The sequence below is a fragment of the Labrus mixtus genome, chromosome 15 (assembly GCF_963584025.1).
Source record: "Labrus mixtus chromosome 15, fLabMix1.1, whole genome shotgun sequence".
In the NCBI taxonomy this organism is placed as follows: Eukaryota; Metazoa; Chordata; class Actinopteri; order Labriformes; family Labridae; genus Labrus; species Labrus mixtus.
The window spans coordinates 21,396,434-21,409,449 of NC_083626.1; the positions used below are offsets into that span (position 1 = coordinate 21,396,434).

Below are 13,016 nucleotides of genomic sequence, written 5' to 3' on the forward strand. Positions count from 1 at the left end.
TCCATCGCTGAGAATCGACGTGGAAAATCTGCTCCGATCATCATGGAGTCACGCAGAGGTCGGCCTCCATGATGTGCCGCCTGTCATGAGTCTGATGAAACCTGGCTGCTTGGTATGATTATCACAGACCGATATAGTCCTCTCTGTAACTCTGAGAGACTCTCATGTTACTAACAGATCTCTGTGTCAGATTCCACCACGGGGGGACAGCTGAACCGATGGCCTTGAGTCGGCTCACAGGGAAACCAATTTCCTTTCATACTGTATTGTATTATCTTGTAAAAGTCACCCCTGGCTGCCTTATCATCCCTGCGTCACCTCTGCTTCCTGATCCTGCGTGTCCTCTATTTTTATCTTATTTTTGGAGACACAAACAAATTGAATATCCTCTGTGTGAATTGTCAGGTTGCACATGGGAGGAGGAATTAGGGCAGAAGATCAGGGTCGTCGTTTTTCACATGCAGCAAGCAGGTGGAGGGAGAGCAGTATCAGTGGAAGAGGGAAAGAAAGTCAATCCCTCTGAATCCAAGGCTAAGACTGAGCGGAGAGCGCCTCACTTTTGCCCAATAAGGTATGGAATGCTGAGACACCTCCGCCATGTGATGTGAAGAAGCAAAGCGACTTAGAGGGAGAAAAGAAGGGTGGGTTGTTGAGGGTGAGGGGGCTGGAGCGCCTTTCTGTGAGACATTAACCAGCACTTCTACTTAAAAGAATCCCCGAACACATGCTTCACATCCACGATTGCCGTACAGCTCAAAATATTGCATCAGAGATCTGAGCTCAGCTGCCTTTGAAGCATAACTTAGGCTTTAGGCGAGGGGGGAAGCAGGCTGTGAATATGAAATAATGACGCTATTGAAGATTGAACAGTTAAATGATGGTGGCACAAGAGTCTGACTCGTAAAATACTTCAAATCTAGATGCATTTTTCATAAACATCCTTTTTACCTTTTTTTCCCCCCCCGATAACCAAAGTATGGCCTTTACACGCTTCAATGTTTACAATTACTCTCAAGGGAACTCATTTGAATCATTTGTCAGCGCTTTTCATCAAATGAACTGTAAACACATGGAACAACAAGGTATGACAAACCACAAAATGAATATCTTTTGGCTCCATCTAGTGGCAACAAAATGAAACAACAGGAAAAAAATAAAAAAAACTTTTATCAAGTAAAGAGTCTCTGATCATTTTTTCCCCGTTATGATTGTCGAAGTTTTCCACCTACCTGTGAAGTATTAAAGTGTGAACCTTCGACATCACAGCAGCGTCGCCTCTGTTGCTGCTTTGTAGTAAAGGTGGAACAAGCTGTATCTTCAACAGGGTTCTCATTTTCATCTCTCCGCCATCTTTCCCCGACTGCATCATAAAAAGGGAATATTTCAGGTTAGTTTATCTAGTCACAACTTTTTTTCTAATAGCACAAAATTCATACTCGGCACACTTGCACCACCAAAAATTAAATGAAAGTTTAAACATTAGCTAGTTACCCTATTCGGTGTTATAAATTGCTTGACTGTAATTTCTCTATTATCATAAAGTTGTGTGTAAACCCTTTAATGGCAAAGCGAAGGGTTCAATACGTCTATATTTCTCTACATATGGAGCTGTAATTGGGTCAAGAAGAGAGGACAATATGACTAATGCAGTGGGGTCAGTTTGACCTGAAACACGAGGAATTGAAGACGAAGTTGAAAAGACAACATCCAATCAAACAGACACACACACACACACACACACACACACACACACACACAAAAGGTGTTCATGTCACTCTGACCTTGTGAGGTGTTGTTGCAGAAAAGAAGGCCACAGGATCCAGCAGTTGAAGAAAATGAAAGATTTTGTACCGGACACTCAGTGAGGGTTTCTAACTTGTGTTCAATGTTTCCCTGCTGTAGATACAGAAAAGAGACATTTTCAGATGAATTCAAAATATTCCATTGTGATGAAACATCCGCATTATCGGATTTCTGGATAAATGTGTCTTCCTAACCTCGTCCATTTTGCTCCACTTTGGACTGATCTCTGATGATTCCTCCGACTCTGTCAGGCCAATTCTAACTCTCCTGTCATCCGTCGAGCTTTTACTCAGACAGGACCTTTCATCCGGAGTGTCTCCATCCTCTGTCTGTCTGTCCTGAAGAGACAGACTGATGGTCTTCTGAGCCTCTTTCAGGTCTGTCAGAGTCACACCCTGCAGGATTACATACAGCCCATACAGCTTCATACCTGCCAAACTGTCACCTCTCAATCAAATCAAATCTGAAATTCTGTCAGCTGTTCGTCTGTCACCTGTGTCGACCTGCGGGTCTGTCTGGCATGACGAGACTTTGCTTTCCTCTGAGACTCTGCTTCTTCATCCCTGACCGGGGTCAGATAGGACCTGGATCAGTAGAAAGAACAAAAAAATAAACTGCACACACAGTATTATTACACATTAGTAATTTGATATAAGGGGGCTAAAACAGGACATTGGCACAGATATGTAGACTGAGGGCAATGGAAATTATTCAAGGATATCAGATTTCAAGTCTAATGGCAAGAGAAAAGGTTTTGAAAGAAACCAGTCAGACCTGAATAAAAAAGGCCAACAGTCAAACACAATCTGAAACATGGTAGAGTTTATATTTTGTGCACTTCTGCTGCTTCAAAGGTTGTAACTCAGCAGAGACTCATCAGTTATCATTCTTTTCACCATTTTGAGTTTAGACTTTTAGATGGAGAGAAAGATCCACAAGTGATATCTTACCAGTCTATTCACAATTACAGTCGATATGATTTCTATATTTTACACAAAGAACCACAAATACACATCTGCTGCCATAGTAATAGGAGGAGTGGTATAAACACAGGACGTCTACTGAATTATAAACATCCTACAAATAGCAAAGGGCATGTACAAGTTCTACGAGTGTGAACAGTTTGGTTGAATCAACATTTAAGGCAACCTTTGACCCCCATTCAATACAACCCTTCCCATTCACACACAGCCCAACCGTCACACACACATACTGTGACCTGCTATAAAAACACCTGAGTCTACATCTAATGTGTGTCTGTGTTGACTTGATTACTTTGACACCACTTTCAATACTTTGATCATTTTCTACACCACCTGTTTTAAAATGATACAATCTCCGTTATACTAATAATCAATCGTATTCAAAAGTACCAAACACTAGTAAGTGTCTTTTAGCAGTTTCCAATCATATCGTGGTGTTAGTTAAGCTTTTGTGGATTGCAACAATTAATAAATGGTAATTACATTTGTCCTTTTTGTATCTAATAAAACATGTGTTCAAAGCTACATTACTCATGGGGTCCTGCAGGTTGCATCAGCAGGTGTAACGTTGCGCTGATTTACAACTTAAAATTTTCCTCCTCTTTCACTAGAAATAATTTAAATATTGGATTAAATCCCTGCATTTGCATCATGACTTTAAGAGCCGAGCATGATTTCTGCCACTGATTTACAGAGACACAGAAAGAGCTGAGCAAGCGTCCGAGGAGAGGCTCATGTTTTACCCAGAGAGCTGCCCCTCCTTTGCTACGCTTTTACCGGTATTGATCTCTCTGTTGTGGAGTCACCCTGAATCCTCACTGAGAGTTAGTGGGCTGGGTAGCAGCACGCTCTACTGTATAGTGAACAAAGCATAGGAAATGGGCTCCATGACTGTGCACACTTTAAAAGGCTGATGCCACAGAGGAAACAGTGTGGTAGCAAACCACAAAACAAGTTAGTGCAAGCTGTATGCATTAACTTGAATAATCACAGACATGAGTTTAGTTTAGACTTTATGCACCAACAAACATAAAATCACAAAATGTGCAAACCACATGCAGCTGAATTATCCTCTTTAGTCAACACAACAATGTAAATAATAAATCAACCAAAAACATTTGCTAAGAATAATACCCTTCAGCAAATAATTATGTAGCCTACATAAAAAGCTAATCCTGAGATCAAAGAGCACATTCTCAGTCCCAAAAGCAACAAACTAAAAGCTCACATTACATTAGTTCAAACAGGGCCTGCAGCACCTGAACAGGGCACAGTTATACCACATTAAGATCACACACAGGACCAGGAGCTTTGCCAAACTAGAGGCTTGTCAGAGTGAAAATAAATAATTGGTGAAACAACAATCCAGGAATAGAACAGCACTGCTAAGTCTCTGTGAAACTTACCTGGGAACAAATGCCTGCATGGTCCCCGTGAAAGGTCAGAGAGTGAGGCGTTGAGACACTGCAGCAGTGATGCTGAGTGCAGAGGCTGGACCAAATGACTCTGTTACCGGCAAGAGTGGAGTGATGGGGAGAGAGAGGGAGCGAGAGAGAGAGAGAGAGAGAGAGAGGCTTGCCCCATGTGGATGATGTACAAATAATCAATTCAGACTTTCTGTCTACCTAAGTCTGATGTAAGCAAGTCTATTCATGCTTCATTGCGGCTAAACATGTGTGCAGCAAACACATTTCTGGATCCTTTTTTAAAAGCACAACGAACAACCTACTGATCAAATGTATGGATATATCTTTATCCGGATGCTGCAGTCCTAAACAGTGTCCAACTATTAATAAATGTATGCATTCATTAACTATAGCATTAAATATGTCCCTGCATACACCAGGACTGCTTTAGATGACTAAAGCAGAAAAATATCTTTCTTTGGCTCTTGGGCAAGAGCGCCTCTGACGTCACACTCTATTTGGGAACAGCTAAAAACCTTATAAACTTTTTTATTTCCATTTTTTATCCTGAAGATATATGAATAGTGTTACTTATCACAGAAACGAACTATATGGTAGTCTATAAAATATTATGAAGCAATGTATAATAATTGAATACGTTTATCAAGCAAGCCTCTTCAATAAAAAAAAAAGCTTGTATTGAATCGTTTGAATCTACAGAAATTGACAAATAATTGTCTCTTTAAAGTTTTGAAACAGCCACCAATGTGCCACAGGATAGTTAAATTACTTCAAGTTAAATTTCGAGGTAAAACAAATTTGAAAACCCATTAGGCCTAGGTGCCAAAAGTTATGAAAACACAACAACTAGAATAATGTTAGCATTCGGCCAACTAATTCCTTGCAAAGGAGTGTATCAAAAAAACGAAATTTAGCTTGGAATTTGTTAAATGCTAACAACAGCTCTGTTGTGTTAGGTCAGCTAACAAGTGGTCAGGTGTTTTACCTTTTTCTGACACGATATTCCTCCAGGTGTTCCCTATCCATGGTCTTTTCAGGTGCATAAACAAGTGGTGTTATGATTGCTTTTTGTCATTAGATTCAAACATGTAGGCTATGTGCAAAAATGTTATCAGCATTTGATTTACTCACCCTGAGCTACTCCTCACAGTGCTGTAATGAGAATATAGTGAATCAGTTCAAACTGAATATGTTCATTTTAATCTTGGTATTTTTTTGATGACTGAGTAATAAAGTAGCCTACATTAAAGATGTATCCTTGACAAGACATGCATGATAAGACTCTATAAACAGTCGATTCAGCTGACAGTAAAAGAAAAACTTTTGACAATATGTGGAAATAGGATGGGCAAGTTATCCGATTGCTGAATCCAATTAGAAAGGAAATGAGGCAGCTAATTATATCCAAGCACTGATCATGTAATGTCATCCAATAGAATAACGACACAGCAGAATATAAGTGAAATAAGCAGTTTATTTTAAAAAGGACAACGTGAGAAGTGGACAGTAACCAAATCCTTGGCAGTGCATTTTCCTATTTTAGTAAAAATGTAGGTACAGTGATGTCCAAAAGCCTTGCTTTAGCCTACTACCAAGAACTAACATAAATTATTTCACATTTTGAAGACTGACCATACAAATATTAGTCATCTCCCCAAAGGGGGACCTTTTTCAGATAAATATGTTTGATATGTTAAGTCTACGCTCTAATCACAGCTTCCACTCTGAATAGCAGAGCCTTGTTTCATAATTCACATTATTCCAGTTGTTTTAAGAGCATCTCAGAAAAGGAAACTTATTATGTGACCCTGTGTTTTTTTCTTTTTTCTCTCTCATGTTCCCAGACATGTCCAGGAGGGCTGAGATCTGCTGACTGTAGAGATAACAACTCTTCGTTCCACCTTCAGATTTCACAGTCCAGGCATGACTTCCACCTTTGTTAAGGGTCAGTGTCCTGCTCGGGAAAGTAGAAAACTAGGAAGTCTGACATTAGGCTGCAGCATTCGACAGGGACTATGCACAACAAACACATCTGCTGGGACAGCGTTAGCTATAATGCTAATTTACATGAGCATGAATTTGTCCTTCTATTTGATTTATATGTTTGCATTCAATCTGGATTTATTAACTCTTGCTCTAAACTCTCAATTGGCTGAAATTTGGAACTGTAGAGTTCAATTTCTTGATTTATTTGAATTCACAACTTTTTTCCGAGATTGACAAAAGTCAAAAACTAGTTTTACGATTTAAGCTGTGATGATCTACAAAACAAACATTATTTGTCAGTATTGTGTCATATTTGTAATGGTGGTCTAATTGATGCTTTGGATGGAGATTACATGGCCATGAGTATCCCTCAGCTAGCATTTAAATACCTCCCAAAAAACAAAAATATTGAACTGCAGGTCTTCAGTGCTTTAATATTTTGCCCTCTTGAAGAATAATTTGTCCCTGAGATTCTCCAAAAAGCCTTTTCTTGAAGTTAGGGACAAAGATATTGTTAGTAGTTAAAGTTATGCAAGTTAGAATTTCCGCTATTGTTGTTGAGGCAACGTCTGATCGGACTCGATGATAATGGCAAAACGCATTGAATGCAGCAGGATAATGCTGATCAAACAGTTCTTGGTAGAGATGTCAGACTTTTAGACCACTGTATTTTACAATACTACACCTGTAGCGAGTGCAAAAAAACACAATAAGCCATACTTCATCAACCAAACGTTCATTATTTTAAGTACTGAACCACAGCAAGTACTTAGAAAAGTAAATAAAAAAGTACTATCAACTACAGTTTGTCTTATACATTCAGGAATCTCTTGTTTATCTCAAAGATTAGCCGTTTCTTTTGCTAGCTCTTCAGTTGGCAGTTTCGCCCGTGTAAACAACTCAGACACGTTAAGTTACGGTTTTCTTTTCTTCTGAAATAGTCTCAAAATGCATTTCAGGCAGTTAGAAAAAGAAACATTTTAATGTCACCAAAACAGGCATTACTTATGGCTTCAAGTGCATTAAAAAAAACAGTGTATGCATTGGCTTCTTGTCATGTCCTTGGCCTTTAGTTTTCCAGTTTAGCACAGACTTATGAAGAGCGGAAAAGGCTCTGTAGAAAGACAGTTTGTGCGTTAAGGCTTCTGAGGTTGTTATTGGCAGGTGAACCCTGAAGTACTTATTTAGCAACATAACAGCCATCTTGTAATGTGAGGTAAAGACTTCAGCATAGTGACCTATTTCTTCTGCCTTTCAAAAGAGCAACCATATAATGAATACTGCACCGAAACAACAGCAATCAATAGTGCCTCCCTAATAAGCGTTTGTCTTATTGTAGAGTGTGTCATTAGGTGGAGAAATGTCCCATTCTGTGTGTGTGAAAGTTTGTCCATGGTGGGATAGATTCCAATGCGCTCTGTGAAACACAACAAAACAAGAATATTAGGAGAGAGACTTATCATTTATTTTGTTTATCCAGTGCATCATTTCAAAAATGAACCTTATTTGTGTTCTCAATATATCCATACTTACATTCATCCTCTGGTATATCACTGTTTTCTAATGGCTCATCACCTTCCACCTCTTCAGCTGCTACATCTTCTTCCTCTTCTAACACTTTCTCCTCCACATTAAGTTTCTCCTCCTCAGGTATTACCTCCTCCTGAACTTCCTCGTCTTCAGTTGCCTTCTCCTCTACACTTTGTTCTTCTTCTCCTGTCTGTATCGTATCCTCTGCCTCATCTTCTGAAGGAGCGGTTTCATCTGTCACGGAGTCCTCCTGCGCGACAGGAGCTTCTTCCTGCGCGACAGGAGCTTCTTCCTGCGCGACAGGAGCTTCTTCCTGCGCGACAGGAGCTTCTTCCTGTGCAGCTGCTTCTGCTCCTTCATCTGCCTCTGCCTTGTCTTGGTTGGCTGCCTCTTGTTCTCCCTCTGCCTCGACCTCCTCAGAAGGAGCAGTTTCAGCAGCAGGAAGTGCCTCCTTCTCTACGGTTTCTCCTTCCGTTTCTACGGTTTCTTCTTCTGTTGCTGCAGCTGCCTCTTCATCAGCTGCTGGAGCCGTTTCTTCCTCGGGCTGTATCTCAGGCTCAGCGGGAGGTTGAGCTTCTCCCACCAACTAAGATAAAAGCAATAAAACAATTTAGATAATTTCATAGCAGGCAGACCATCCATATGTCTGCCATGCGACAGAAAAGGAACAATAAGTTACTGTATCTGGATAATTGTAAGGGGAGAGTGCATGAAAATCCATCAGAAAATCCATGCGAGGTAATTAGCTCCTTCAAATTAATGACAAGAAAATCTTACGGCTCCCTTAAGGCACACAGGGAACAGAAATAGTAATGAGATCATGTGTGCTGATTTTATGTGATAAGGCATGTCAGGCATGTTCTGCCATTGTAGTTCAAGCATAATCTAATGACACAAACCTCCTAAAACTTGGATATCTATCGAGTCTGTTGTATGCTGTGACCTCTTTATTTATTTTTTTATAAAGTCTAGTTATATGTTAAGTGAATTTGACTTTGATCAATGAATGAAGTGAAACCAAACAGCAATTTAGTACTCTACTCTATATCCGCCTTGTGTGTTGGTTACCTTGGTAACCTGCTCCTTTATGTTCTCCAGCTGAGCCCCGAGTCCAGAGTGCAGACTGTGGGCCGCTGAGTTCTGATCCTGCAGACTCTGACGTACCGTATTGAGCTGCTCCTCCACGCTGGCCTGCTGCACCCGCCGGGCCTCCTCACTCTCAAGCAGCTCTCTGAAAGACAGGAGGCAATCAAGGTGAGAGTTTCTTTTTGAAAGTCCTAGTTTAAAAACTAGTTGTTTTTTTTTTGCAGATATTAAGTGTAGGGAATTTAATGGAACATCAATTCTGTAGAAACATGAAGCCTGGACCCCTACAGTTAAAGTACTGTAAGAAATGTTCTCATTACTTTGCCTTCTTTGAGTCTGATATGCAACATAGCCTGTGAACCACATTTGTATGTTGGTATAAGCTTGAAAGAGTGCCGACTTACAGACAAAGAAAGCTTTGAAAATCATCAGTACAATAGAAATGTTTACACAGATCGGGGCAATCTTCCAATGTGAATATGAGGCCTACCAGCGCCCTCCCAGAGTAACACACAGACAGTGGCAGCCAGTCCGGCTTTGGCAAAGTCAACATTAAGTTATGGGTCAGAGGAGGTGAGCTATTTCCCTCCAAAGCTCCCAAACCTGCTGCTTTTTCCACGACCTACCTGACAGTAGCCATCTCTTGCGTGCTTTCCACCAGCCGAGCCTCATAGGCAACCAGCTGCTCCTTCAACCTGAGCACCTCTGCCGCCTGTCCGTCCAGGGTGGCACTCAGCGCGCCGACCTGTTCCTCTTTGTCCTCCAGCTTTGACTCGGCCTCCCCCAGGCTGCCCGTCAGGACCTCGACCTTCTCAGACAGCTCGGTGCGCAGCGTGGCCAGGCCCTCCACCTGAATCCTCACGACTTCAAACTCCTCGCTCTTCCCCTTCAGCATGCTCTGCAGCTGGCCAAGCTGCTCCAGAGACACGGTGGCTTGCTGCATCTCAGCCATGCGGGTTTTCATCTCGGTGTGGAGCGACAGCACCTGAGCGGGGAGGTCGGACGTCCTGAGCTGTTCTGCAGTAGCCAGTGCCATTCCCACCTGCTTCTGGGCCAGGGTGTAAGACTCCTCCAGGGCATTCAGGCGGGTCTCCAACCCCTCTGAAACAGGCTGCAGCAACGAGAAACACAGCAGGGATCATTCTCATAGAGCTGAATGATTTCATCTTCTATTTAAAATCTGTTTAAATGGAAGCCAAACTCCTAAAATTGTAAAAAAACTAAACAATTTTTATCGCTTGTTTTGATCATGGATGTTAATTTTTTTAATGATTTTAGTAGAATTTGTTCAAACTATATCAGTAAAGGAAAAAAAAGATCTCCTATTGTGGAGCAGAGTCTTCATAGTCATACTAATATCAGGGCACATCTGATAATGCATGGACAGCTCAGTGATGTTACATAAAAACAAATTCCATTTGCCTAAGTAAGCATTCCACTCAATCAATGTTTACTGTGTGTTTACCAGGAGTCAGACTCAGGGATAGTCAACCAACCTATAAAATGTTTTTGCAACTGCAGAAGGCGAGTTTATGAGTTAACTGCTTGAACGGGAAATATTTCTGTTAACAAGACTGAGCTGGCAGAGCTGTTCCCATGCAGAGTTTTCTGCCACATTACATGCTTGCCCGCACCTAATGTGGACTTGCATGAAAAGGAGGAGTGACGAGGGCATGTCTTTGTTTTAGATAAGTTAGAAAAGAAAAAAAAAAAATCCTGCTTGTCTTCCTGGAGTGGCCTGCAGCAACTTAGAAATAGCTGAAATTTCTGTGGGCTTCACAGGTAGAGAAGGCTGTGCTCAAGGCGGCCATGAATGTCGCCATGAACGCCAGTTTTGGCAGTGACATAACAGGGTTACTTTATCCGAGCTGACGCAAAACTTCAGAGATTTTCTGAAAAAAAAAAAGTAGTGCCTAGAGTATTTACAAGTTTAGAGCCATTGCAAAAATACAGATTAGACATATAGCTTTGATTTGTATGAGAATCTTTGGATGGACTGAAAACAACCTCTAAACTAGTGTTAGGTATCAGACTAAATTTAGCCCTGGCACACTACACAGCCTTGTGTATTATTATTTTGGCAGCATCCTCCCCCACAGCCCTGGAAGCATGTTCTCCACTAATATTATACTACACACACACTTTTCCGCAGAGAACTTTTGATACTGATAAGATTTAATACTTTTGGTATAATGACAAAGTCAGTGTCCCTGCTGTAGCAGGTCAAGAATAATCCTAGGTACAAGTGTCAGCAGCTGTCTGTGTGGATGTTAGAAATAGCAGCGTTTTGTGCTCACTCCAGTGAGGCTCTTGGCATTTGGAAATCTGATAAGAGGCCCGCAGCTCCCAACTTTCCTTACTTGTAGGTGGCAACGTGGACTGTGTGTGCGTGGGGTGAGGCCTTTACTATTTATTTTTTTTAAAGTGTTAAAAGCTCTGAAAGGGTATTCATAAAAAGGGGATAGGCCACGAAAAGGGGGGTGGGGGGTGGGCGTCTTGTGCAGTGCAAACCCAGGAGACGAATACTAACCTCACAGGGAAGGTTTGTGTGCCTTACCTTGCTACTTGACTGCCGCAGTTCTTCGTGGGAGGACTGAAGCTTTACTATTTTCATCTGCATGCCCATGAGATTGTCTGTTAAGTAGGTTAAAGTTTGGTGCTGCTGGAAACAGAACCATGCGCCAGAAGCACCGCCTATTACGATCATCAGGAATAAAACCAAGACAAGAGCGTTGTTACTGGCTCCTGCGCGAACTTCTGTCTCCGTGTTGTCGCTTTTGAAAAAGTTATCTTCATGTTTGTGGTTGTTCTTCCCTTTCCGATGCTTGGCAGTCATTTTCTCAGCAGCAAAGGACACAATGTTCTGGCAAGGCAGGGAGGTGGTTTTCAAGAAGCCGGCGGGTCTCAAACGCGTGGATCACAGTGTGCACGGGTGGCTTTTTTTTTTTTTTTTAATCGGCGCTGCACAAAATCGACCCGGATTCTATCACCGCGCAATAAAGTACCGAGAAGCTGCAGCAGCGAGTTCCTGGTGGAGAAGAGGTAGAGAGGAGAAGATGAGGCAGGGAGGCGTGGACCGCAAGCAGCGCGATCATCCATTCAGGAAGAGGAGGGAGGGGTGAGCGGGGTGAGGGGCTGAGCCTCCAACACCATGTGCGCTGCTGTCATCTAATGGAAAATCTACACGACCGAGCTGCTATTTTTTTTAAAACAGCTGCTGAGGTCCGTGCAGAGCTGCATGCACCCTGCAGCTTTAACACACCTCTGCCACAAGCCAGCATGGGGTTTTTTATAAGACGTGACGAGGCCGGACTCTTAAGAAAGCTATGTGGCTGATTTTATTGTCCTTATCAATCAATGAGCCCTTTAACTTTCTCCGTTGTGCTCATATTGCAGCGTCCCTTTAAAATGTGCGTGATCACTCACACTGTAAAAAGGTCACATGTCTCTTAAAGTCCTATTTTCAACTTTTAAGATATTAATTTTTGACCTTAATTCCCTAAATCCCATCAAGTGTTGAGCTTAAATCTCCTGTACAAAGACCAAATCATTCATTCTTACGCTTGGGTTGTCTGTTTTAATGTGGTTTTATTTTGGAGAATTTGGATATTTTCTCTTCCATGGTAGTTGGCATTAACTATAGAGAGTGGAAGTAGCCACAGTGATGTAACCTATTGTTTTGGAGCTTCCTTTTTGAAACTCAAAGTGGAAAAAAAACCCCACTTCACTAAAAAACCTTTCTCTACAGAGGCGTGTCTTGATGCGTGTCTTGTGGTAGGAGTGTCTTGTAGTAATAGGCACTACTCCGCAGGAAGACTCACATGATTGCAGTCTTTTTTTTTTTGGAACCACAGTTAGACATTAGGATGGACATCGTCACATCTCTGTCCTGGTTTCGAGGATGCTGTTATAGCAACTTGTCAATCACGTAGCTGCATCCTGAAGAGCAACATATTTTATTGTCAATTTTGCTCTAAACAGCAGCACAATTAACAAAATGAGCATTATGGTGTGTTTAAGAAGACTTTAAACAAACTATCTGGACCATTAACTCGTTTGAAAATGTTTACTAAGGCTCTGTTTCTTAATTATTAACAGTGCAGTGTCCCCTTTCCCATCAGACAAGTAGCAGGTTTGAGAAAGCTCTGCATTGGCTCTTTGTTTGTCAAATTAAAAGGTCACAGCACTTACTGAAGCATAT

General features: G+C 41.6%; 2 protein-coding genes across 3 annotated transcripts; both read right to left on the minus strand.

Moving 5' to 3' along the window:
- Positions 1 to 1,050: 1,050 nt before the first annotated feature.
- Positions 1,051 to 4,279, minus strand: LOC132989579 (protein phosphatase 1 regulatory subunit 12B-like). Its single transcript, XM_061057274.1, has 6 exons — positions 4,193 to 4,279; positions 2,297 to 2,387; positions 1,998 to 2,198; positions 1,782 to 1,896; positions 1,230 to 1,360; positions 1,051 to 1,059 (listed from the first exon to the last, which is right to left on the minus strand). Exons 1-6 carry the CDS (start codon positions 4,210 to 4,212, stop codon positions 1,051 to 1,053), a joined length of 567 nt encoding a protein of 188 aa, XP_060913257.1. The 5' UTR covers positions 4,213 to 4,279.
- A 1,388-nt stretch (positions 4,280 to 5,667) lies between these two features.
- LOC132989705 (surface protein-like) lies at positions 5,668 to 11,903 on the minus strand. 2 transcript variants are annotated; one of them, XM_061057480.1, is made up of 5 exons: positions 11,373 to 11,903; positions 9,442 to 9,926; positions 8,798 to 8,960; positions 7,733 to 8,315; positions 5,668 to 7,616 (listed from the first exon to the last, which is right to left on the minus strand). In XM_061057480.1, coding segments are annotated over exons 1-5 (1,512 nt in total). In that variant the 5' UTR covers positions 11,652 to 11,903; the 3' UTR covers positions 5,668 to 7,614. The 2 variants fall into 2 exon arrangements, with proteins under 2 accessions (XP_060913463.1, XP_060913464.1); XM_061057481.1 differs by having other exon boundaries at positions 8,894 to 8,960; positions 11,373 to 11,902.
- Between the last annotated feature and the right edge of the window lie 1,113 nt (positions 11,904 to 13,016).

What these genes read in the sequence shown, in the direction of transcription:
- LOC132989579 (XM_061057274.1), bottom strand. Translation starts at nt 4,212, where the DNA reads ATGCAGGCATTTGTTCCCAG. An exon ending in ATGCAGGCATTTGTTCCCAG is followed by an intron (nt 2,388 to 4,192) that starts GTAAGTTTCACA and finishes CTACTGATCCAG; the next exon opens with GTCCTATCTGACCCCGGTCA. An exon ending in AGACCCGCAGGTCGACACAG is followed by an intron (nt 2,199 to 2,296) that starts GTGACAGACGAA and finishes GTAATCCTGCAG; the next exon opens with GGTGTGACTCTGACAGACCT.
- LOC132989705 (XM_061057480.1), bottom strand. Translation starts at nt 11,651, where the DNA reads ATGACTGCCAAGCATCGGAAAGGGAAGAACAACCACAAACATGAAGAT. An exon ending in TGCGGCAGTCAAGTAGCAAG is followed by an intron (nt 9,927 to 11,372) that starts GTAAGGCACACA and finishes TCGTTGCTGCAG; the next exon opens with CCTGTTTCAGAGGGGTTGGA. An exon ending in TAAAGGAGCAGGTTACCAAG is followed by an intron (nt 8,316 to 8,797) that starts GTAACCAACACA and finishes CTTTTATCTTAG; the next exon opens with TTGGTGGGAGAAGCTCAACC.